The 26807-nt window shown below is 43.7% G+C and overlaps 1 protein-coding gene across 1 annotated transcript in view; it reads left to right on the top strand.

Moving 5' to 3' along the window:
* Positions 1-26807, top strand: part of thoc2 (THO complex 2) — a 193707-nt gene that overhangs the window by 122819 nt on the left and 44081 nt on the right. The window contains exons 29-33 of the mRNA XM_072505632.1: positions 3320-3501; positions 5634-5736; positions 8576-9030; positions 16247-16305; positions 17732-17767. Of these exons, the coding sequence (XP_072361733.1) occupies positions 3320-3501; positions 5634-5736; positions 8576-9030; positions 16247-16305; positions 17732-17767 (835 nt within the window). The remainder of the gene's footprint in view (positions 1-3319; positions 3502-5633; positions 5737-8575; positions 9031-16246; positions 16306-17731; positions 17768-26807) is intronic.

The raw sequence follows: 26807 nt of genomic DNA on the forward strand, positions 1-26807 counted from the left end.
ACATTTATTTTCAGTTCTTATGAGAGCTATGTTTTATTTTTGTTTGAAATTTTCACTGTGGAGCAAGATTTTTCTGAGGGTTAGACTTTAGTAATTATGCTCCAGAGAAAACTGAAACCCCAATGTTAGAGGATAATGTTTATATGGTGCCATTTCTGATTTCAGAAGCCCCAAATCACTTTATAACTAATAAATAAACTTTGAAGTGCAGGCACTGCTATAGTCTAGGGAAATGTATCTATTTATCTCAATGCAAACACCATAACAGCAAGGATTGTTGATATTCAAATTGGTGTGGTGCTGAATGAGCAACGTCCAAAATTTCTGTTAATGACTTGTATGGAATGCTCTCTGGTGTCAGAGGGAACAGAATTGCTTGACAACCCATCTCTGTTTGCAGATTAATGTTGAATTATCAAATCTCGGCACTGCAGCAGTTAGGGTGTAAGGAGATTCAGCCAGGCAGTCAGTGTGATGGGACTTATGATCATATAGCCTGCTGGTATTGCCTGAACTTGAATGCAGAGCATGATCTACTGGAGGTCTGCTCTAATTGTTCCAACCGTTGCCTAGTATTTTAGCAACTTCAGGAGAAGGAATAGGAAAGAAATCTTTGGAAAAAATTCTACGTAAGGTATGTTTATCACTAGGTGGCTCTGTTATTCCATCCAAAGGGATAATATGGTACTTTGAATGGGTCTACGTAATCGTATTTTGCCAAAAGGTTGTAACGTAAGCATTTTCAGTGTACTTCAAATGTTTGGGTTTAAAAAAAATTAGTTAGTCCTTAGTCAAATGGCTTATATAGTTTTTATGTTTGTGTTAGTTTTCCTTGAGCAATCCCATATTGTTTAGTTTTATTTCTTAGCTGTATGGAACAGTCAGGCAGTTAATACAAGATCACTGCAGTTTGTTTTCCGGCTGTCTAATCGGTTATATATATTTTTGTGTGCCCAGTGACCTGACCTGAGCTATTCCATCTTGGCGAATTGAGTTACACCTGGTCTTTATTCAGTTGTTTGATGTGTTCAATCCTGAGGATGCAATTTGAAGTCCAACAAGTTGAAAACAAATACGGAAAATTACACTTTTTGGAATTTGGAAACATACATAGAAAAAAGAAGCAGGAGGAGGCTATTTGGCCCTTCGAGCCAGCTCCGTCATTCATTATGATCATGGCTGATCGTCAACTTCAATGATGATAATCGCTTATTGTCACAAGTAGGCTTCAATGAAGTTACTGTGAAAAGCCCCTAGTCGCCACATTCCGGCACCTGTTCGGGGAGGCTGGTGCGGGAATCGAACCGTGCTGCTGGCCTGCCTGGGTCTGCTTTAAAAGCCAGCGATTTAGCCCAGTGTGCTAAACCAGTGTGCTAAATCAATACCTTGATCTTGCCTCCCCCTATATCTATTGATCCCTTTAGCCCCAAGAGCTGTATCAAGAGGGGGGAGCGAAAGAGGAGAATGGAGGGAAGAGGAAAATGAAGAAGGGGGAGGTCTTTCTTTAAATTACTCAACATTGTGGCCTGACTTACTTTTTGTGGGTAGTGAATATCACAGATTCATCACTTTCTAGGTGAAGAAATTTTGTCTCACCTTAGTCCTAAAAGGTTTATCTCTTATCCTCAATGCCCCCTAGTTTTGGACTCTGCCACCATCGGGAACATTCTTCCTGAATCTACCAGGTCTAATCCTGTTAGAATTTTCTAAGTTTCTATGAGTTTCTCCCCCCCCCAATTCTTTAAACTTGAATGAATATAATCCTAACCAACATACTCTCTCCTCATTTGACAATCCCACCACCCCAGGTATCAGTTTGGTAAACCTTTGCTGCACTCCCTCTAGAGCAAGAACATCCTTCCTCCGATAAGCACACCAAAACTGCACACAATACAGGCCTCACCAATGCCCTATACAATTGCAGTAAAACATTCCTTTTCTCAAATCCTCTCATTATGAAGGCCAACATACCATTTGCCTTCTTTACTGCCTGTTGTGCCTGCGCACTTACTTTCAACGACTGATGCACAAGGACACCACGGTCTCGCTAAGTATCCACCTCTCAATTTACACCCATTCTAATAATAATCTGCTGTCCTATTTTTGCTACCGAAGCGGATAACCTCACATTTATCCGAATTATACTGCATCTGCCATGCATACGCCCACTCGCTCAGATGTCCAAATCTTACTGAAGTATCTCTGCATCTTCCTCAGCTCACCCTCCCATCCAACTTTGTATCATGCGCAGTTGGGTCGCACCAACCTGCGCATGTGCGGGGGACTTCTTCAGCACGCCAGCCCCGACTCAACATGGCGTCGGGGTTCAGGGGCCGGCCGTGCAACAAAGTAGGCCGGGGTGTGTGTGTGTGTGGGGTGGGGGGGGGCTGCCCGCCGATCGGTGGGCCCCAATCGTGGGCCAGACCCCATCGGAGGCCACCCCCGTGAAGGAGCGCTTTCCCCTGCCCCACAGGCTGCCCCCTGACCCTTCGCGCAGAGTTCCCGCCAGCAGCGACCAGGGGTGAACGGCGCCGGCAGGACTCTGCCGTATCCGCTCGGCCCATCCGGGCCGGAGAATCGGCGCCCCGCCAATTCCGGCGCTGCGTCAAACGCGGTGGAGCAAATGGCGCCGATTCTCCGCACCTTGGAGAATCGTGCGCCGGCGTCGGGGCGTCATGGCACGGTTGCGCCGATTCTCCGGCCCAGCGCGGGGCTCGGAGAATCGCGCCCCCTGCCTGTGACTTGGTCAAACTCAGCCACTTTTGAGGATTTAGGTGAGATGACCAACATGAGTAGAATAGCCAGAGGAGCTACGCCCACAGCAATATATGTTGATGTAAATGTGAGTACAGACAGCTATGTGGCAACTACATCACAGAATCTCTGGGAAAAAGTTGAAAGCAGTTCCATTCCCATTCAAAAATAACTATTTTGCCCTGGTTCAAATCCCGGCCCTGGGTCACCTTCCATGTGGAGTTTGCACATTCTCCCCATGTCTGCGTGGGTTTCACCCCCATAATCCAAAGATGTGCTGGTTAGGTGGATTGGCCATTCTAAATTGCTCCTTAATTGGAAAAATAAAAATAATTGGCTACTCTAAATTTATTTTTAAAAAAGAGCTATTTTGGGTATCCATTACAATTCCTTGAAGTTCTATGCGAGACTTCACATTGTGGATCAAAGTGTCAAGTCTCAAGTTAAGTTTTTTTTTATACACGGGAAAACAAATTGAATGATTGTTAGTTATTTGTGACTCCATTGATTATTGTTTTCCAAGATGTTTTTTCTCTGCTTGTTTAACACCCTGTGCGACTTGCAGCTATTCTGGCCAGTTGAAAAGTAGGAAACCATACATGGTTCCTGAAAACGAATTCCACCATAAGGATCCCCCAGCAAGGAGTGCAACACCCGCAACAATTCAGAATGGACCAGGCACAGTCACACCTGCTGCAACAACTACCAATGCAGCTAAAGCAGAAGAAGGCACAAACGAGGAGACAGGTATTAACAACTTCTTGTCTGTTTATACCAATCAAAATCAACGCAGCAAATCACCTTTTCTCAGGCCTTCATCAGATTTGTAGGTTAGGGATTCAGCAGATGAAAAATGTACCAATGGGGCGAGGAAGACTAGAAGCCCATGTTGAATTCTTCATCCGCTTTAAGTTGTTGGCCTCAACAATTTGGACACTATTTGTGGCCTTGATGCTTATACATATTGAGACGATCAAGAAAGGCTCTTGACCATTATCCAGCAATACTTTCTTCAAAAGGTAAATGTTTATGGATGTTGGATGAGGATCACTGTGAAGCCAACACGATTAAATAGCTTGACAATACTCTTAAGGTGAATAATGCAACATGTTGTTTCTAAGAGTTATATGGGACAGTTGAAGACCACAACCAAATTCAGTGCTGCCTTCAGGAGGAAAACGGCGAGGAAGTAACAAGCCGAGCCATAATTTCATGCGGATCTTGTATTTCTGACATGAGGTGAAGGTCACAGATTAGTCATAATCTCATTGAGTGGCCACACAGGCTGGAGGGGCAAAATGGCCTCCTGCTCCTATTTTGATTCAGATGTTAAAGTTGTGTTGCATTTTAATAAGGCGCAATTTTGAGGCCCCCTTGCTGAGACCACAAGTGGTGGTGGACACGTTTGCAATTGTATGCCGGTACCCATCCCGTTCCCAGCCCATTTTCTCAGAGGCTGCATGGGGCAAAGTTGTGGAGAGAGTGGCTTCTTGAGGCCGATTGAAGAAAGCTGGTATTTTCTGGCGGAGGCAGGGACCAGTTCAACTGCCTGGAGGCTGCCTGCCTGAATTAGGAGGGGAAGAGACAAAGTGGACAGGATCAAATTGTTTCCCGTGGTGGAGAATTCTAAAACCGGGGGCATAGGTTCAAGATAAGTGGCAGAAGGTGTAGAGGGGACATGAGGAAGAACATTTTTACACAGAGGGTAGTGGATGTCTGGAATTCGTCACCCCTGTTGGTGGGGGAGGCCGGAGACCCTAAACTCTTTTTAATTAGTACCTGGATCTGCACCTTGAGTGCTGCAAGCTATCGACTATGGGCCTGATGCAGGAAGTTGGGATTAGAAAGGACACCTGGATGTAATCAGGCTGGTTTGAACAAGATGGGCTGATTGGCCTCCTGTGTTTTAACTTTTCTGTGGTTCTATAGATGGAGCAGCAGCTGCAAGACACCTGGTGGAAAAGTTCTGGCCCCCAACCCCCAAAATTGTTGCTCGGCAGCTGATTCCATTTTTAAACTGTTTCAATTGAAAGAAGTTGGAGAGAGGGTGCCTCCATATTGACGTCACAGCATCCTGCTGCTACTTTCAAGTTGTAAGACCCCGGATTGGCACTCCATCTTTGAAAGCCCACCCACTTTCTTTAATTGGACAGTAAGCTTGTCCACTGGCCATTAATTGGCAGCTCCGGGAATAATAACATTGAGCAATTGTTTCTCACACAGTGCAGAATTCTGACCCTCATTTGAACCTGTCGGAGGAGTTCAGAAGCCCACAGAGGAAATGCAGCCTGTGTTCTCTCCCTTGTCATTCTATTATTAATCATGCCTTCATCGTATTGCTAGTTTAATTGTACTCTACCGTTAAAATGTTGCAAGAAATTGCTGCTTACTCATTTTTATAAAAAACATCTATTTTAAAAGATAATTGAATCATCAGAAAAATATTTAAAATAACATTTAAACCCTGAAGCGTAGCAACAAGTATTGCAAGCTAAAGGGGAAGCTGTTTCTGATAGGAATATATTTATTTCTGGAATCTGGTTAAAATCAAAGCCCAGATTGGTCTCAGCAAATATTTGTACCCATTTCTTTTTGTTGAAGTCCAGATAATTTCTGTGAATATAGAGCAAAAATGTTCTCATATTTTTGGGATCGCTAGGAAATTCCACCAAATAGTCTTTTTCAAAGGGCAAATAGAGAGTTTTTCTTCATATATCATGAAATTGACTTGAAGTCACGATTAATTCGGTATTGATGTGTAGTATATTTGTTTGATGTTCACATTTTCTTAAAAATCCTTGGTAGTCTCGGGAAAAAATTGTAAAAGGCTTGTCTCAAATGTCATGATCTAAAATTTCTGTTTTCTGTTCTTTTAACAGATAAATTGAAGGAGAAATCTCAGAGTGCCATTAAAGTTACTAACAAAGCTGCTAATGCAACACCCAAAGTCACAGCCAGTAATGGAAGCAGTGCTGTAAATAGGTAACAGTTTGGCTTTATGCTAAAATTGCTAAAATACTTTATTTGCATGATGTCTTATCACTTTGAAATCTCAAAGTGCTCCGTGTGATTAATTACATTTGAAGTAATGGGTCTATCAGAGGTGTCGAATAATTTCTTCACTCAGAGGTTTGTAAATCCTTGAAGTTCACTGCACAGGGTTATGGTTGCTCCATCATTGAATATGTTTAAAGTTTAAATAGATGGCTTTTTAATCTCAAAAGAATCAAGGGAGTAGGTAGAAAAGTAGAGTTACGGTAAAAGGTCTGCGATGATCATATTAAATACCTGAGGAGGCTCGAGGAGCCACTTGGTATACTATTTTTTATGTTCTTGAGAAGTGCACTGACAATTAGATAGGCAAATATGGCAACCATTTATTTTTGTGGCAGCTGTTAATAGCCGCTAACTGCAAAACCAGTGGATTCTGAGATTGGGTAGCACTTGCTAAATGATCCTGATTGTGATAAAAATTACACTGACAACCAAATTAAGGTGATCAGTCGGGCTGCAGTGTAGCTCACTTTTATATGTACCGGTAGCTACAACACGTCCACGTATCCACACGTTGTGAATTTTTCAACCAAACTGGGGGGGCAACCATTCCCTGGTTCATTCCCCAGGGCAATGCCATGACCAGAGTCAATCTGCCTGGATTGAATTTAAGCCAAAACTTGGTGGTTAACTGTTCTCTGGTGCATTCCCCATGGCAATGCCTCTACCTATCAGATTTCATTTGCAAATCAATGCACTCTTTTCTCAGTATAAATTTTTGGTCCCTTTAGAATTGGTATTCTTGTCACTCAATTTTGTAAATCTCTACTAGGTTGCTCCTCAACTTCCGTCTTTTCAGTGAAAACAATCCGAGTTTATCCAACCACTCCTCATAGCTAACACCCTCCAGACCAGGCAATATCCTGGTAAACCTCTTCTGTGCCCTCTGCAAAATAGCCACATCCTTCTGGTAGTGTGGCGACCAGAATTGTACACAATATTCCAAATGTGGACTAACAAAGGTTCTGTACGGCTGCAGCACGACTTGCCAATTTTTATACTCAATTCCCCGACGGATGAAGGCATGCATGCCGTATGCCTCTTGACTGCCTTATCCACCTGTGTTACCGCTTTCCGTGATCTGTGGACCTGTACACCCAAATCTTTCTGCCTGTCAATACTCCGAAGGGTTCTGCCATTTATTGTATAATTCCCACTTGTATTAGACCTTCCAAAATGCATTACCTCACATTTGGCCAGATTAAACTCCATCTGCCATCTCTCCGCCCAAGTCTCCAACCGATCTATATCCGGCTGTATCCTCTGACGATCCTCTTCACTATCCGCAACTCCACCAATCTTTGTGTCGTTTGCAAGCTTACTAATCAGACCAGCTACATTTTCCGCAAAAACATTTATATATACTACAAACACCAAAGGTCCCAGCACTGATTCCTGCAGAACACCATGAGTCACAGCCTTCCATTTAGAAAAGTACCCTTCCTTGGTCTTCTACGACCAAGCCAATTCTGTATCCATCTTGCCAGCTCACCTCTGATTTCGTGTGGCGTCACCTTTTGTACCAGTCTGCCATGAGGGACCTTGTCAAAGTCCATGTAGACGACATCCACTGCCCTTCCTTCATCAATCAACACAGACTTCATACTGTGTTCATCAATCAAGTTAGTGAGACATGACCTCCCCTTCGTAAAACCATCCTGCTTATCACTGATAAGTCCATTTGTTTCCAAATGTGAATAAATCCTTGTCCTGAGAATCTTTTCCAATAATTTCCCGGCCACTGACATAAGACTCACCGCCCTGGATTCCTGGATTATCCCTTCATCCCATTAAAAAATGTTAAAAAAAAAAAAAGTACCCAATTCATTTTTCCCCCAATTAAGGGCAATTTAGCGTGACATATCCGCCTCCCCTGTACATCTTTAGGTTGTGGGGGTGAGACTGATGCAGACACGGGGAGTGATACACTGATGCAAACTCCACATGGACAGTGACCAAGGGCCGGGATCGAAACTGAGGCAACAGTGCTAACCAATAAGCCACTGTGCCCCCCCCCCCTTCTCTTCCCTTCACAAAGGAACAACATTGCCTATTCTGGGACCTCACCTGTAACCAATGAGGATACAAAGATTTCTGTCATAGCTGCAGCAATGTCCTCCTTTTTCTCCCTCAGTATTCTGGGATAGATCCCATCAGGCCTTGGGGACTTATCTATCCTTATATTGTAAGACGCCCAGCTCCCTTTTTTGATATCTACATGACCCAGAATATCTACACACCCTTCTCTCATCATCATCCACCAAGTTCTTCTCTTTGATGCCAAGTACTCATTTAGTACCTCGCCCATTTCCTCTAGTACCACGCTTAGATTCCCTCCTCTGCCCTTGAGTGGGCCAACCATTTCCCTGGCTGCCCTCTTGCTCTTTATATACAGAAATGTCTTGGGATTCTTCTTAATCCTGTTTGCCAAAGACTTTTCAAGCCCCCTTTTAGCCCTTCTAACTCCTTGCTTAAGTTTCTTCCTACTTTTTTTTATATTCTCAGCCTTCTAGACTGTACAAATGCTTTTTCTTTTTGACTAGGCTCACAATGTCTCTCATTATCCAAGGTTCCCGAAACCTGCCATACTTCTCCTTCATCTTCACAGGAACATGCTGGTCTTGAATTCGAATCAACTGATGTTTGAAAGACGTCTAATGCTGTCTGTGGAGAGTAACTCATCAACCAATCGACCCACTACTGCACATTGTATTAAACTACAAATAATGTTGGAAACTTTGATGATTAACTTTACATTCTTTTCCAGCAACAAAGCAACAAAAGAAAAAGAAGAGAAAGAGAAAAGTGGGAAAGAAAAAGACAAGGAGAAGAAAGAGAAGACAACCCCAGCTGCCCCTCCAGAGGCAAAAGCAACGGCTAAAGATGCAAAGGAGAAATCAAAAGAAGAAAGAACAAACAAAGATGAAAAAGTACGGGAGACCAAGGAAAAGACACCAAAAGCTGACAAAGAAAAGGAGAAAGAAAAAAGCAGGAAGGAAGAGAAGACAGCAAAAGATGAAAAATCCAGATCAACGTCCAGCTGTGCTGAAGCAAAATCACACTCGGAAAAGGAGAAAGAAAAGGAACCATCGAAGGAGAGAGATGCACTCAAGGATGCTAAATCCAAAGAAAGTCACACAGGCACGAAAGGAGAAAAATCAGCTGCTGCTGGGTCCTTGAAGTCCCCAGTTCCACGGTCCGAATCTTCAGAATCTGATAGGGGTAAGTTAATAAAGTACTGCATTCTGCTTTATTTTTACGTTGTTTGAAGAACATGTGCAGGTAAATGGGATTAATTTAGTACTAATCCAGCGGCAAAGTATCTCCAGTACTTGTTTTAAACATAGCTTTTTAAAATCATAGAATCCCTGTAGTGCAGATGAAGGCTTTTCAGCCCATCGAGTCTGCACCAACCCTCTGAAAGCACACACAACTTCGGCCCACACCCTTTGCACTATCCTTGTAACCACACCTCGCCTTCAAACATCAAGGGGCAATTAAGCATGGCCAATCCACCTAACCTGCACATCTTTGGACTTTGGGAGAAAATCGGAACTGCCGGAGGAAACTCAATGCAGACACTGGGAGAACGTGCAAATTTCACACAGATAGTCATCCAAGGTCGGAATTAAACGCTGGTCCCTAGTGCTGTGAGACAGCAGCACTAACCACTCTACTACCGTGCTGTGGGCATTTGGTTGTAGAGGAAATCACATTCAAAGGTTTTAGCTGAATTGAGATATTTCACTTTGATTTGCACCAATGCTTTTTTAGAAACTTTTCATAGTTGTGTTTAATGTCATAGAAAAGGTCACAAAATGTTTCGAGGCAAAAATTGTTAGTCAGTGAAAGACTGGTAACATTTTTCTGCAAATCTGTTTTTGAGTTGTTTGAAATTTGCAAATATCAACAGTGGGAAAAAAAGAGTGGATACGTCAGACACGCTTCATCTATGAGATGATGAAATCTGGTTCTATAAATCTATATACCAAGAAAGGAGAACACGCTTTTATGTTGCACCTTTCACAGCCTCATAATGTCCCAAAGCAATTCACAGCCAATTAAGTATCTTTGAGCTATGATTACTGTTATAATATAGTCAATCATGGCAATCTTACTTTGCTGTGTAGTAGAATCCAACCAGAAAAATTGCACCAAGAGGAATTTAAAAATGACCAGATTATCTGTTTTTAGCATTGTTGGGTGAGGGATTAGTGTTGGCCAGAGACATGACAGAAAACTCTTGCTCTTTGAATTATGTCAGATGATGCTCTGCGAGTTCCTCTGACGATGCAGCACTTCACAGACCTTCACCCAAACTACCTCAGTCAGCCTCCTGAAGTCAAAACTCACTGAAGTGTGAATTTAACCTATGACCATCTGAGTCAAAAGCAAAAGTGCTACAACTAAGTCATGGTCAACATGACTAACAAGAAAGCTAAAGCAAACTTCTGGGTGAGGCACACAGAAAGAGAAAAAAACTGAGACGTTCCTGTTCAGCTACTTATGACATAATATTTAGATGTTTATATGTATCCCTCCTACTCCTCTCCCCAATATGGCACAGTGTTGTCTTGACAGCGACATCCCTTCTAAACCTTTATCGTTCATTTGCACTTAGCCCATCTGCCAGAAACCCAATCTAGTGGGTGAAGTGTATCAGATGATTTGGTACCAACCTAAATAGCTGTATGCATGTATTGTAGGCATGTTGTTTCATTCTACTGTCACTGTCCACTTGTCTTTTACTGAGATGCACTGTTTTTGAAAATAATTTTAGATACATTGTACCTCTCCATAGCTTGCCTTTCTCCAAAGTCAGTAACTGAGACTCTAAACCTATTCACACAGTATATGACTGAATCACTAGCATACATGGTCTGATGAGCCTTAACTTTGGCAGCTGCTATCCCAGCACTAGCTACAGGCATTACAGTCACTATAATGGATTTCCTCATAGAAGCAACCTTTGCACAGATTTTTTTGTGTAAGTGGGTGATGTTTAAGCAATTTAATATATAATAAAGTGCACACCAGATGGAAATAATATAAATTTTAGCAAATTGGAAAGTTGGGTATTTGATAAAATGGTCAAAAATATAGGCTGTTTATTTGATTTCTTTCCACTAGTAGCCTTTCATAGGTTGAATAATTAGATGAGGAAACTGATCACAAAATGAATGCGCATTTCTTGAAGATGCTTTTAAAATCTTTCATTATTTCGCCATGTTTTGGACTTGCTACAAAAGCTATGAAAGTTTAGTCATGTCTATTTTATTTGAAAGCTGTACAGAATTTTTTACTTAAATTAAAATATTGAGTCTATACCCAAACATGATGAGACTTGGGTCTTTCAGTTCACGTGGCTTTTTTTTAAAAGAAAAAATAATTCAAGTGTGCAGGTAACTACTGTGTAAAATCTGTGAACTTCCTGATGATCTTGTCAAATTAATTATTTTTTAAAATATTTTTATTGCGGCATTGTCACATATATTCAAACCAAAGAGAAACAACATCAACATACAGCATGCAATAACCATAACCACAGCCCCCCTTCCTCCCTCCAGCCCACACATCCTTTTCTTTTATCAGAACAAACCCCAAACAAAGGAAAGGAACCCACCCTCGGGCTAACACTTTACCACTCTTTAAAGAAGTCGATGAACAGCCCCCACCTTGAAAAGAACTCCTCCTCCGAACCGCTGATGGCGAACTTTATTTTCTCAGGGTCCAGAAACTCTGCCAAATCACTCACCCGTTACCCCCCCCCCCCCCCCCAACAGCCCTATGTGACTGAGTCTCACCACCCGAGCAATATCCGCTTCTGAGCTATCAGGGAGGCAAAGGCCAACACATCGGCCTCTATCCCCAGCTGCACTCCAGAATCCTCCGACACTTCAAACTCGCCACAGTTGTGCCTTACTTCCTCCACCGAAGCTCTCTCTCCATCAACTCCCCATATATGTTTGATGCCCTGCTGTCTCCTATCTCCTCCTCAGGGCAGCAGCTTCGGGAATGAGGTCAACTCCTTTCTTATGAAGTGGCTAACTTGCAAGTACCAAAACAAATTCCTCTTTGGTAATTGATACATCACTTCCGATTCCTCCAGCTCCGCAAACCTTCCCCAATAAACAGATCCCTGAAATACTCTGTCCCCACACGCCCCTGCCCTCCATTTTGAAATGCTGCCGACACTGGTTCCACATCCTCAGCACTGACACAACCACAGGGCTCGTGGAGTATCTCGCTGGCGAGAACGGAAGAGGTGCCAGCAATAATGCCTTCAAACTGGTCCCCCTACACGGGACCCACACTGACCTCTCCTCCACTGCCCACTTCCTCACCTTGGCGATGTTTGCTGCCCAGACCCCCAGACTGCCTGTCCCACTCTAAGAACACCCTCCTCGTCTGGGGAACGTCATAAAAACTCCGTGACCATTTTGTTGGCCCTCCTAAAAAAGGACTTGGGCACAAAATTCGGAAGGTTCTGGAAGACAAACAAAATCTTCTGCAATATCGTCATCTTTACTGTCTGGACTCTCCCAGCTAATGATAACGGCAAAACATCCCACCTCTTCAAGTCCTCCTTCATTCCCTCACCCAAATTCCACACGTTCTACTTGCTGCGCCCAGCTCTGCGCCCTTTGTATCCCCAGACACCGAAAGCTTGCCCTAACCAGTCGAAACGGCAGCTTCCCCAGATTTCTCCCTTGTCCCTGCACATTGATCAGGAACACCTCGCTCTTCCCCATATTGAGCTGTACACCAAAAAAAGATGGCTTTGAGTGGCCATAGCCAACTCTCAATTGCTAAGGCAAAAATCAATGGAGAGAGCTGACAACCCTGTCTCGTCCTGTAATCCAAAGTACCCCGAACTGACATTCGTCTGGGTACTTGCCTTTGGGGCCTTATACAGCAGCCTCACCCAATCTATGAATCCCTGCCCTAACCTGAACCACTCCAATATCTCAAACAAATACGCACATTCAACCTGGCCAAACGCTTTCTCCATGTCCATGGACACTACCATCTCCATGTCCTGGCCCCTCGGAGGCACCATGATCACATTCAATAACCTCCGGATGTTAGCCGACAACTTCACGAACCCGGTTTGGTCCTCTCCTATCATCCCCGGCACACAATCCTCTATACTTGTAGCCAGCACCTTCGCTAATATTTATGCATCCACATTCAACAACCAGTTTGGGCAGTACGACCCACACTGCTCCAGGTCCTTACCCTTTTAAAAAATCAGCGCGACAGGAGCCTGAGATGCATTGGTGGGAGTTCCCCTTCTCCAATGACTCATTCAACTAAAAGGAGCCCTAATTCCGAACCAACTTTTTCTAAAACTCTGCCGGGAACCCATTCAGACCCGGGGCATTCTCCAACTGCATAGTCCGCACAATCCATCACCTCCCTCAGCCCCATCGGCACCCCAAACCCCTGCCCCCCAACCGGCGGAAACTGCAGCCCCCCCCCACCATAAGACCATCAGACATAGGAGCAGTATTAGACCACCCGCTCCATCGCGTCGGCTCTGCCATTCAATCATGGCTGATATTTTTCTCACCCCCATTCTCCTGCCTTCTTCCCCTAACTCCTGATCCCCTTATTAATCAAAAACCTATCTATTTCTGTCTTAAAGACACACTGATTTGGCCTCCACAGCCTTCTGCGGCAAAGTGTTCCACAGATTTACAACTTCTCATCTCAGTTTAAAGGATTGTCCCTTTAGTCTGAGATTGTGTCCTCTGGTTCCAGTTTTTCCTACAAGTGGAAACATCCTCTCCACGTCCACTCTATGCCAACCTTTCAGTGTCCTGTAAGTTTCAATAAGATCCCCCCTCATCCTTCTAAACTCCAACGAGTACAGACCAAGAATCCTCAACCGTTCCTCATACGACAGGCTCTTCATTCCGAGCTGTACAACTTCCGATAAAAAGCCTCAAATACCCCTTTCATCTCCCCAACTCTGTGACCACTGCACCCCCACTATCCCTCATCCGTCCAATCTCCCTTGCCGCTGGCTGCCTCCTCAACTGATGCGCCTGCATCTTGCTGGCTTTCTCCGCATACTCGTACATCACCCCCCCCCGGCCCTGTGCAATTGCCCCACCACCTTCCCTGTGGAGATAAGCCCAAACTCCATTTGCAGCCTTTGTCTCTCATCTAACAATTGTGTCCCACGCATCTCTGCCTCTCTAACTTCTCCATCCTATGCTTGTGCGCTCAAATCAAAATAAACCATCCCTAATCACCGCCTTCAGCACCTCCCACAACATTGTACTCCATGTAATTCCAGATAGCTGCCTCTATCTTTCCACAAATCTCCTTATCTGCCAACAATCCCACATCTAATCTCTACCAGCAACTGCAAGTCTACCCAGTGCAATGCGTGGTTGGACATTGCAATTGCTGAATATTCTGACCTAACCACCCCTGCTAACCACGCCTAATCCAGGACATAAAAATCAATCTAGGAATACACCCGGTGGACCCCCCTCCCCGCCCCCTCTTGCATGTCAAGTCCAGAGCCTTTGCCAAAACCTGCTTCATGAATTCTACATCGTCCCAATTTGGGGCATATATGTTCACCAGTGCCCCCTCCTGCCTCCTGCTTACCATCACAAACCTGCCCCCAGGGTCTGCCACTCTATTCCCCACTGTAAAGGCCACCCTCTTATGCACCGCCACCGCCCTCATATTCATGTCCCACCCAACTCTTTCTCATCCTCATCTGATCTGCTACCTTCAAATGAGTCTCTTGTAGAAATGCAACGTCCGCTTTCAATTCCTCAAATGCGCAACCTCTTAATCGGTCCATTTAATCCCCGAACATTAATCGTCCCATTTAATCCCTGAACATTCCAAGAAATCAGCTGGGTCGTGGGGCTCCAAGCACCACCACCCCCCATCCGTCTACACATTTACCCCCTCCCCCACTTCACTCCTGTTAACTAGCCCACCTGCTAGCGTAGTGGCCTCCGCCCAAAGTAATCACCATCTCCCTTGCATAACGTCCTTCGGCACCCCGCCCCCCCAAAACCCATATACAACCTCCTGTACACTCTGGCCCCTCCATCTCACCCTCTTCCCCCGCCCATCCCCCCACCACAAACACACCAATTCCAAATCCCAAATGTGGGTGGGTGAGCAGAGACACAGCATAATTAATTTAACGCATCCACCAATAATCAATTAAACACTGGGAAAAACAGCAATAGCAAACAAACAATCCGGCATAAACACAACCACTTCCCTCACAGATTTCTCTCAAGTCCCCCAGTCCATGGTGTCTCATAAACTTATTGGCCTCCTCGGTATACAGCACCCTGCACCCATGTATTTCCTGAATAGGGTCGTTTTGATGCTACAAATCCCAGCCCGTCAACCCCGTGCCCAAGTCCTGATAAATATGCACGGCTTTCCCAGGTGCACTTTCTCACCTACGCCCATTGCAGAATCTTCTCTTTATTGAAGTAATGGTGCAACTGCCTTTGGCTCACCTGCTTACTTAGCGACCTGTGCGCTCGATCCACCTCAGGAGGTCAGTCAAAGATCCCCTTACCCGCCAACTCCTGGAACATCTTCGCCGCATATTGTGTGGCCTGCATTCTCTCGATCCCCTCAAGCAGATCCACAATCCGAAGATTCTGCCACCTCGAGTGATTCTCATGTCGTCCACCTTCTCTCTTCTTAACTTCATCTGGCCCTTTGCCACCAGCACGATTTCCACCTCCAAGAAGCCAATCAATCCTCGTGGTCAGCTGCAGACACTCCACCTATTGGAGTGATGCATGCTGCGCCTTCAGGCTTTGCTCCACTATCTCAATGGTTGCCCGGATCAGCCCGGCCATCCTAGTCAGGTCCTCTGAGGCCTCCTGTCTCTGCTGCTCAAACCTAACCACCGTGAACTCCACCAACTGTTCCATGGAGCACTGAGCGGGCAGCGACGCCACAGAGCTCTCAGCCATCTTTCCCTCTGTCGCAATTCGAGAGATCTCCTAGTCTGACTATTGCCCCTTCCTTGTTGTGCTCCTCGTTTGATAGTCCCCAGACATGTCCTACCGAAGGAGAATTCTTAGTCCCTTATACTTCTACACTTTCCACCTGCATAACAGGAGAAAAGACCCAAAACAATTCCACTTTGAGCAGGAGTCACCTAATGTCCGACCACTCACACCATGGCCGCCACCCAAAGTCCCTTGTCAAATTTCTGAGGCATCCATCGTTTTCTCATCTCTATTGTGAAGTCATTGCGATGTAGAAAATATCTTTGGGCTCTGTACCTTGTTTGCAGACAATTAATTTGTATTGATGGTACTAAGTATATTATATATATATATATATATATATATATATAAATAAATATAAAATTTTATTTCATATGTGCTACAATCAGCAACTAGACTGTGCAATACTTCTTCTGTTCCAGAACAAAAACGGCGCAAGCTTGATTCCCACTCTTCGCCATCACATTCCACTACAGTAAAGGTTAGTATCGCCTAAGGAAGGCACCGTCAATATTAGGCTGTCCTGTCTGGAATACCGGTTTTCTGGAAATGTTCGTCTTCCTTCAAGTGATACAAGGTGCACAATGGAGCCTCTGGAGGTTTCTTTTAAATAGAAAATGCATTCATTTTCTTTATTGGACTTTTTGTAAGCAAATTTTATATAAAAAGGCTTCAAGGACCTAGCGAAAATTATAAATAGTAAGAGGAAAATGCAAGAAATTTTTCTTCGAAGTGCCTCAAATTATATTAAGTGGTCAGTTTTTGGAGTGCAATAATGCTACAAGCAAAATAGCTTCAAAGTGGAGTCGCAAAAAAAGTGACCGCGCTGAGAGTGAAGAGCGTTTCAGCACTGAAGAATGTTGAAGTTGTTCAGAATTACCGGAAACCTCTGGATTCATCAGACCCGCTGATGAGCAACCTGCCAATTCGTACCTTCTAGGAAGGAAGTAATGGAGGGGATTCCATTAAAGTCTTTAATATCTCCTTGGTGATCAGATCTCCTGTAGTTGTGTAAATTCTATCAGCATGCAGCTGTTGTTAGTATCTTCCCTTCGTGGGTTTGTTTTCCCTTGGGGGTGCCAGCCTTTTGAATCCTGCCTTAGGAAAAAGCAGATATGGCAGCAAAGCCCGCCTTCCAGCCAAGAGGGCCGATGGTATTCTACGCAGCACGAAACGTGGGTGTATCCTAATAGAAGAATCAGGGCAGATGCTACCTTGCACCGTTTGCTGTATTTATTTTAATGTAGATGAACCCCACGAATCCTTGAGTTTGCAGTGGGTTGAAACTTCGAGCTGTAAGTTCCAATTCCTGGATGCAGTGCACTGGAAGGGAGGTTAAAGAGCCCATTGTGGTTTGTTCAGCTGCACCTATTTACAAAATTAACACATTTTGCATTGAAGTTAATCGTTCACTTAGTATACTTACATGGGAAACAGTATTCTATAACATAATCAGATTTAAAGACCTAGTTTAACTTAATTGACATTTAATTGTGTATATTTGTTACGAGTAAAATTTTACATTAAATATTATTGTAATCATGCATTTTGGGGAGTTTTATTCCGTAATTGATTTGTAAATTGCTGTAAATTAGCAATGTTGTTAACATATACACTACAGTTGTGAACAACTGCAGCATCAGACACATTTAAATAATATATCTAAGTGAGTTTGAGAAACCATTTCTATCGTAGTAAACTGTTTCCCGATACACATATTTAAAATGCATTATTGTCAAGCTTTTTATCTTGTCTAGTAAGCATTAACAGTTCTTAAAGCCTAGTTCCTAAAGGTATAACTGCATGTCAGAAGCAAGACATTAGAATGGTCGTCAACTTGCATCCCAAAGTCCTCTGGTATCTCAGAAGCGCCGCAGCTCATCTGTCATCTCCATTCATTCCTACAGGATGGTCTCGGTGATCACAAGGAATCATCAACAAAGGTTTGACATTTGAGCCTTATTTTAACACTTGAGCCATATTTTGACAGCATAACTTTTATCGGTGAAGTTTTGTGAGGAACACAGCATTTGTAGTCCTTTTATTGGTTGGAATTTTCAAAATGTTATTACTACTGCTTAGTTTATAAATATGCAGAAGGTTCATTTCCTAGTAGTTCCAGAAGCATTTTGGCCCATTACTTGTGTTCTTTCTGCATTTATGTTCTGTTGCTTTTTGAAGCAATATCTACTCCTGCTAGAAATGAGCCATTGGTCTCTTAATGGTGAAAAAGGCTAAAGGCATTGCTTTTTTTCCAGTCTTATGCGCAGAGCAGGAACTTGAAAGTTGCGTGGTTGTTCGTCTGATAGTACTTCAGCTGCAAGTGGGCTCAGCTTTGGGAAGGGGAAAAAAAAATCATCCAACAGTGAGTCCTAATTGCTATCCGGTGATATTTGGACATACTTCAATGTCAGATGAGGATAGGATTAGGCTTGATTGTGGTGCCCTTTACAGTTGAATTGTCTACCAGTGCGGTTTTTTTTCGGTTCCCTTGTGAAAAACAGCCAGTGGGTGAGTTACAGCGAGGGTGAGGTCTCAGCAAGTGGCGAACGATTGCAAACTGGATGTCGTAACAAACCGGTCCCTTCAACACTGACAGGGAGAAAACTAAGGGTGCATAGGTGGCAGAGGTAATGAGCAAAGAAATCGTGGATTAATGAAAATTCCCACTTAATTAACTGGCTGTTCAAATGTCTTTCATTTAAAACTGTAGATTTATGCTACAACAATATGAGTAGCTATAAAATCTGAAAAATCGATAAATTAAAAGGTAATAATGTACTTCTATAAGGATTCTGATGCAGTTTTGGAGACATGCTCAGAAAACCTTTTGAAAGATGGCTCTTTCGCTAAAATATATAAGCTAGATAAGTGTAAAGTTCCCTTGCAAAGTGCACGATTAACTTTATAATTGTGATTGCAAATTCTGTGATACAGTGCACTTTCAATTTGTATTCATGCTGCTTAAAATTTATGGATAAAATAATACAACTGTGAAATTGATAAGAGTATAATCTATTTTTGTTAATGAGGCATACTTGCTTGTTAGCTTGAATTGGCATTTAAAACACAGATGAGCTTTGGAAATGCAGCCCATTTTTCTAGTGGCACGTGTCTTTCAGTGGGTTGTTAAAACTCTGCTTCACATGATTAGTAAGTCAGTAGAGGGTGCATTAAGTTTAACTTGAATGAAATTTAACTATTCTGGTTGACATAAATGTTCTTCATAATACCACTAACACGCCTTTTTAGTTTCCCAAATTTAGTGACTATCATTGTGTACACCTCAGTGTAGCATTTATTTCCTTCGTCTGTGAGCTGGGACACAATTGCCAAACCAGATTGATGACTTTCTTGAAAACCTCGGAGTAATTTTTCTTCCCTCACCTGGCTACTTCATGCATATGCAGCAGTAATAAAAATTTAAAATCTCCTATAAACTATTGTTTCTATGTAGTTTGTGAGAAGATGCGCTACAATATTTTTCCTTGTTTTACATATCTCATTAGCCATTTTTAGTTCGCAACAAAGTGATTAGGAATAAATTTACTGTGATTTTCTAAATTTATTTGGCTAATGCGGAAGTAATTTTAGGACTGTGCTGGCTTTGTTATGATCTCCGTAGAGACTGGTGATTTTTATTGAGCTTCGAATTTCCAGTTACTTGCTGAAAGAATGACAGAACATTTTGCGTTATAAAACTTTTACTGTAACAAACTCCTATTAACTAAACAATACTTTCTTTTTGTCGGAAACTACAGAAAGGATAGTTTATCTTTTAAACTTAAAGGCAGCTAGGCGCTGCAGTGGTTATCACTCCTGCCTCATGGTTCGATCCCGGCTCCAGGTCACTGTCCCTGTGGAGTTTGCACATTCTCCCCGTGTCTGTGTGGGTTATCACCCCCACAACCCAAAGATGTGCAGGATAGGTAGATTGGCCATGTTGAATTGCCCCTTAATTGGGAAAAAAATAATTGGGTACTATAAATTTTTAAAAATTTATTTAAGAAAATCTTTTGTATTTGACGCATATCATACTCCCCGTGGAATTATAGTCGCTTCCAATGGATTCTCGTATCCCTGTTTCGCCAATCAGTAATTTTAAGTGAGTGGCTCAAAGCACTTTTCTCAGTTTTCAGAGAGTTGCTTAAATCTTCTACTATCAGGAAAGCCTGTTCTGAGTATCCTTTCCTAAGCAATGCCAGGACAAATCTCCTGGAATCTGTAGGAGGCTTTAAAATGTATCGCTCCAACTAGAGACCATCTCCTTCCCAATTCAGCTGGTAGCTCACAAAAGCCAAGCAGCATCTTCTCTCTGCCCACACAAAACTGTCATATCTCTGTTTTGCATTGATTAGCCTATTCTGCCCTCTTCCCCATGGTAACATGAAACAAATTAACCTTGTAGCGCAGTAGAAGTGCTAATTACCTCTCTTTGATTTCAACTCCCATTTGTCTCCGAAATGGACAGTTACCGCATGACTGATACACCACGGTACCTTTCTGAAATGTTGGGAGACTGAGTCAGTCCCCTTTTGTAATTTCGGATACTGTTGCCATTGCCTCCGATCACAAATACCTTGCACCTCCTTCTCAGTAAAACAATCTAAGCCTTCCTTTGACCCCTAATGATCAAACCACCCAGGCTTGTTGTCAGGCAGATTTCAGAACAGGTCACATGGCCCCCTTCATTCAGCGAACCTTCAAGGACACAGCCAAAACGTAAAAACCGTATGAACCTCATAATTGTAACAGTCCACGGTACTCAATCTGTGCCTCATGCAGCTTTTTGCTTGCCTAATTGTTATATTTATGGAGTTAGAATTAGCTTGGGTGTTTGTAGCAATCCATGGGATGGAATACAGGAGAAGAAAATTGGATCAGTTCAATTGTATCAATTTGAATTGGTATAATTTTGTTCATTTTTCTCTGTTGTATTTTCGTTGCAAGAAAGGGCTAAAATGCTACATTAAAATTTGACTCACTCTTCAAGTTTAGTTTCAAGATAGTTTAAGTGTGTTTTGGATAAATGTTTTTGAAGAATGTCAAATTTGTATTGCTCAACTACTGGTTGCCCAGAGAAGGCAATGGGACTGGAAGAATTAAAATTTACAGGGATTGGGAACTATTCAGTTTGAAACAAACTCTCAATTTCTTAAAAATGCAGCTGTGTTCAGTGTTGGTGAAAATATTTTATGCATCGTTTTTGAATGGTGCTTAAAGTAAGTGAATCAGTAAGAATTTTTTTTGCGCTCATATTTATTGGGTTTGAAGACTATTTTCACAAGTTGCTATTTTGATAGTTCGCTGTTCATTATTGAATCCTGTGGGACAATTCCTGTTCTGTTTCAATGTTTTCTAGTACAATACTCCGCAATCCTTAAACCAAACAGTGAACCTGGAGGATCAAGAAAGAAGTTTCTAAACAGTGTACCGTGTCTGTTCCTGAGCTATGTTCAGCTCATTAACCATCACTTGATTGGCCTCTGTTCAAGTCCGTAATGATAATGACAACCATACCAATTACAGCTGTTGAACTCGCCTGCTGAAAAACGCAGCCGCACTGACTTGCCTTCTGCAAGAAATACTTTGTATTTGTTCACTGCTGGAATTGATACGTTAAACATTTATCCAGCTTAGTGCTTTTTCTGTCTTGGTTGGGAGTATGGTTATCAACAAATCTGTCAACATCATAAAAAGTAAGACCATGCTGGGGGTGGCGGCCTCGAGGAAGCAGGTCGCAGGTCGGATCGCTCCCGCCCGCGATGGGCTAACGGACCTTTTTCACAGGATTTTTTCAGGACCTGACGACCTGAATCGGTGGAGGAGACGAAGGGAAGAGGTTTTCCCCCCAGGTTATGGACAGTTGGACCAGAAGTGGTCGAGTGCAGCGGCAAAGGTCGAAGCAGGAGCAGCGGGGACCCCAGACCGGGCGGCGAAGCATGGCGGACGGCAGGGACCAGGGAGCGGAGGCTCACTGGCCAAGAGAGCAGCAGATGGAGTTTTTTAGAAACTGCTTCATTGAACTGAAGAGGGACACGTTGGACCCGATGAGGGCGGTGATGGACCGAATGGTCGAGGCGCAGGCGGCCCAAGAGAAAGCGCTAAGGGAGGTCGAGGTGAAGCTCTCCACCCAGGCGGACACGGTAACGGAGCTGGAGCACAAGGTGCAGGAGCTGAACTCCCGCCAGAGGAGGATGCAGGAGCAGCTTGAAGAGCTGGGGAATAGAGCCAGGAGGCAGAACCTGAGGATCATGGGCCTCCCCGAGGGCTGTGAGGGATCGGATGCGGGTGCATACGTGATGGATATGCTCGGGGCGCTGATGGGACCGGAGGCCTTCCCTCGACCCCTGGAGTTGGATGGGGCGCATAGAGCCCCCGCAAGGAAGCCCAGGACGGGCGACCGACCAAGGGCCTTGGTGGTTCGCTTTCACCGGCTTGCTGACAGGGATCATGTGCTGCGATGGGCCATGGTGGAGAGGAGCAGCAGATGGGAGAACTGCGAGGTGCGCATCTACCAGGACTTGGGAACGGAGCTGGCCAAGAGGCGTGCAGGATTCATCAAGGTAAAGGCAGCCCTCTCCAAAAAGCAGGTGAGATTTGGAATGCTGTATCCTGCGAAGCTTTGGGTTACGTTTGAGGAACTCCATCACTACTTCGAGATACCAGAACAGGTTTGGGCCTTTATTAAAGAGAAGAAGCTGGACTTGAACTAACGGGCACGTAGTTTTTTTCAGTGCTCTACAGTGGCGGTGGTCTGTTAACCTAACTTGCTTTGACTAGGAATGGACTTTTATTAAACGAAGAAGCTGGGCTTTAACTAAAGGACTCTGGGCTCACAGAGCTTTTGTGTGGCGGCGGTCTGTTAAATTATCCTGTACTGTAATGTTTTATCTAAGATTGTTTTCAGCCTGGACAGAGAGCGGGGGCTGGAGGGCGCACTGCTTAGGGTGATTTTGGGAGATTGCAACGAGGGAGGGGGGGGGGGGGGGGCCCTGCACTTGGTATCTTTTGGCGGGAGATCGGGACCTCTGATGGGGGGATGGGCTAGGGGCTGGTTAAGGGACTTGAAAGGGCACGGGGAGAGACAATCAGGTTAATGGGTCCTTGGTGTGTGTGGGGGGGAGGGCCTGAGCACTTGGGCGGGAGACAGTCAGGCGCCAAGGGCAGGGGTCAACGTAGCTAGTGTAGGTCCGGGGGCACCAGGGAGAGTAGGAGAAGGGGTGGGCTAGGGCCAAGCGCAGGGCGGACCTGGCAGGTCAAGCCTCGGGGGGGAGGGGATCGGGCTGGGGGGGGCAGCCGGGAAGGAGAGCAGAGCAGACTTAGGTGGGGGGGTGAGGGGTGATCAGGGATCCCCCGGGGGAGAAAGTCGCTTGCAGGGAACAGCGTAGGAAACCGTCAGCAGCAGCACCTGGGGGGGGGGGGGAGGGTTAGAGCCACATTAGTTTAGTTGAACACGTGGGGCATGATAGGGGAAGTGCCGTACTAATATGTTTATTCTTTCCCACTGTTCGTTTTCAATATGTTAAGGCTTTTGTATATGGCCTTCTTTTTTCTCTGTAAATGTTGCAAATCTGTTTTAAATAAAAAATTTCAACAATAAAAATTAAGATATCAAACCATTTTGTAATATAGACAGTACTACAGACAATATAAATACAAATAAAGCATCATCATCCAGAAAAGAAGGCCGTATGATGAGAGAGCTGGAATTTGTTCCAGAATGGTTGATTTATGTAAATCCAAATGTGAAGCAATTAAATTTCTACTCTACCTTGATTTCTTTATGGGGTGTGGTTCTAAATTATAATATCTGCAGTGGTGGTTGGTAGTCCTACATGCATAAAATAAGAACTTAAAAAATTGGAGCAGGAGTTGGCCATATGACTCCTTGCTTCTGCTCCATATTTCAGTCGTGTGATGGCTGATCTGATCTTTGCTTCAACTCCATTTTCCTGCTTGGTCCCCATAATCTTTGACTGCACTGTAATTCATAAATCTCAGCCTTGAATATATTCAATGACTTAAGCTCCGCAGCGCTCTAGTTTAGAGAATTCCAAAGATTCTTGATCCTCTGAGAGAAGAAAGCCCCCATCTCATTTCTGTCTGAAGTGGATGATTCCTTATTCTGAAACTGCCAGATTCCCCACAAAGGGAACCTCTTATCAAGCCCCCTCAGAATCTTGTATGTTTCAATATGATCACCCGTACCTTTGTAAGCTCCAATGTATATAGGCTCAACTTTCCCTCTTAAGACGTAAAATGTCCACGATAGAACTGACCATTAGGTTTATTGGTCATGCCCATGTTCATGCTCCATCTATATCTCCCTCCATTCTTCCAACAGCTTAGCTTTCAATGCCTTTCCTCATTCTGTCTTTACCTAGTCTTTACCCTTAAGTACACCAGTACTATTTGCTTCAGCGACTTTGTGAACAGGTATTTTGTGTTGGTCTTCACAGTGTAAGACACATTTGACATGCCAATAATTGATGGCAAGGAGGCTATGGCAGATGAGGATCTAAAAAATGATCATTATCACTGAGGAGGTAATGTTGGGCAAGTTAATGGGGCAAGGTAGACAGGTCTCCTGGTCTTGATGGAATGCATCCCAGGGTATTAAAAGAGATGACTGGGGAAATAATGAATGCACTTGTGGTAATTTACCAAAATTCGCTGGACTCTGAGGCGGGCCCGGCAGGTTGGAAAACAGCAAATGTGACGCCACTATTTAAAAAAGGAGGTAGACAAAAGGCAAGTAACTATAGGCCAGTTAGCTTAACTTCTGTAGTGGGGAAATGCTTGAATCTATCATCAAGGAAGAAATGGCGAGACATTTGATATAAATTGTCCCATTGGGAAGACACAGCATGGCTTCATGAAAGATAGGTCACGTTTAACTAATTTATTGGAATTCTTTGAAGGCATTACGAGTGCGGTGGCCAACGGGGAACAGGTAGATGTGGTGTATCTGGATTTCCGGAAGGCATTCGCCAAATTGCTGCACAAAAGGCTGTTGCATAAGAGACAGGTGCATGGCATTACAGGTAATGTATTAGCATGGATAGAGGATTGGTTAACTTAACAAAGCAAAGACTGGTGATAAATGGGTGTTTTTCTGGTTGGTGATCAGTGGCTAGTGGTGTGCCTCAGGGATCATTTTTGGGACCGCAGTTGTTTACAATTTACATAGATAATTTGGAGTTGGGGACCAAGTGTAATGTGTCAAAGTTCGCAGATGACACTAAGATGAATGGTAAAGTAAAGTGCAGAGGACACTGAATGTTTGCAGAGGGATATAGATAGTTTAAGTGAGTGGGCAAGGGTCTTGCAAATGGAGTACAATGCTGGTAAATGTGAAGTCATCCATTTTGGTGTGGAATAACAGCAAAATGGACTAGTATTTAAATGGTAAAAAAGTGTCACTCTTTGCATGCTGCTGTGCGGAGGGACCTGGGCGCATGAATCGCAAAAAGTTGGTTTGCAGGTGCAGCAGGTAATTAAGAAGGCAATTGGAATTTTGTCCTTCATTGCTAGAGGGATGAAGTTTAAAAACAGGGATGTTATGTTGCAGCTGTATATGGCAATGGTGAGGCCACACTTGGAGTATTGTGTACAGTTTTGGTCTCCTTACTTGCAAAAGGATGTACTGGTACTGGAGGGATGCAGAAGAGATTGACTAGGTTGATTCCAGAGTTGAGAGGATTGGCTTATGAGGAGTGACTGAGTAGACTGGGACGATACTCATTGGAATTTAGAAGAATGAGGGGGGATCTGAAAGAAACATATAAAATTATGAAAGGAATAGTTAAGATAGAAGCAGGGAGGTTGTTTCCACTGGCGGGTGAAACTAGAACTAGGGGGCATAGCCCCAAAGTGAGGGGGAGCAGATTTTGGATTGAGTTGTGGAGGAACTTCTTCACCCAAAGTGGTATTCCCTTCTCAGTGAAGCAGTTGAGGCTATCTTGTTGGATGTTTATGAGGCAAAGATAGATTTTTGAACTGTAAAAGAATTGAGGGTTATTGTGAGCAGGCGGGTAAGTTGAGCTGAGTCCACAAAAAGATCAACCAGGCTCGAGGGGGCAGATAATAATCGCTTCTTGTCACAAGTAGGCTTTAATGAAGTTACTGTGAAAAGCCCCTAGTTGCCACATTCCGGCGTCTGTTCGGGGAGGCTGTTACGGGAATTGAACCCGCGCTGCGGGCATTGTTCTGCATTACAAGCCAGCTGTTTAGCCCACTGTGCTAAACCAGCCCCAGTGGCTTACTCCTCTTCCTAGTTCTTATATTCTTACATGGTGAGTTCCACACTGTCAGTCAGAAAGTTCTGTCTGCATTCCCTTTTGGATTTATTAGTGACTATCCAATATTTGTGGTCCCTCGTTTTGGGGACTCTCCACAAGTGGACATATTTTGTATACATTGGCCCGATCATATATAAAGCACCTGGTCAGGTGGGATAAACCAAATCACAAGGGAAATGAGGAAGGAAAGAAATGGGTAGGAGTTTTATTTTTAAAAATAGTGAAACTAGAACTAGGGGGCGTATCAGGTCACTCCTCAGTCTTTCCTGGAGGAAAGAGTATAATCTCTTTGATGTAATGAGAACAGAAACAGTCTCTGCCTTAATAGCTCAAAGGAAATGTTTGTATAAACATCCCCTGATGCCCAAATTAAAAGAGCAAAACTTCAAAAATGTAATGGTATTTACATTTTGACAGCCGACTTGACAGAATTGATCACTTTTTCGATCTTAACCGTGTCACTCTTTCTGAACTCTGCCGAAAGTATCCCATGCACTTTTACAGGTAGGGTGCCGATGATATCTGCAAATGTGTTTTCATTTATAATCTGTACTCTGTTCCTGAAGTTTGTGTTTGACCATGTTTTATAGTTGACTCGTTTAAATGTTGACTGGAAACATTTGATCCTTAATCATGCCAAAACTCCATGGGCGGGATGCTCCGAACCCCTGCCGGGTTG

The sequence above is a fragment of the Scyliorhinus torazame genome, chromosome 5 (genome assembly GCF_047496885.1).
Source record: "Scyliorhinus torazame isolate Kashiwa2021f chromosome 5, sScyTor2.1, whole genome shotgun sequence".
NCBI lineage: Eukaryota > Metazoa > Chordata > Chondrichthyes > Carcharhiniformes > Scyliorhinidae > Scyliorhinus > Scyliorhinus torazame.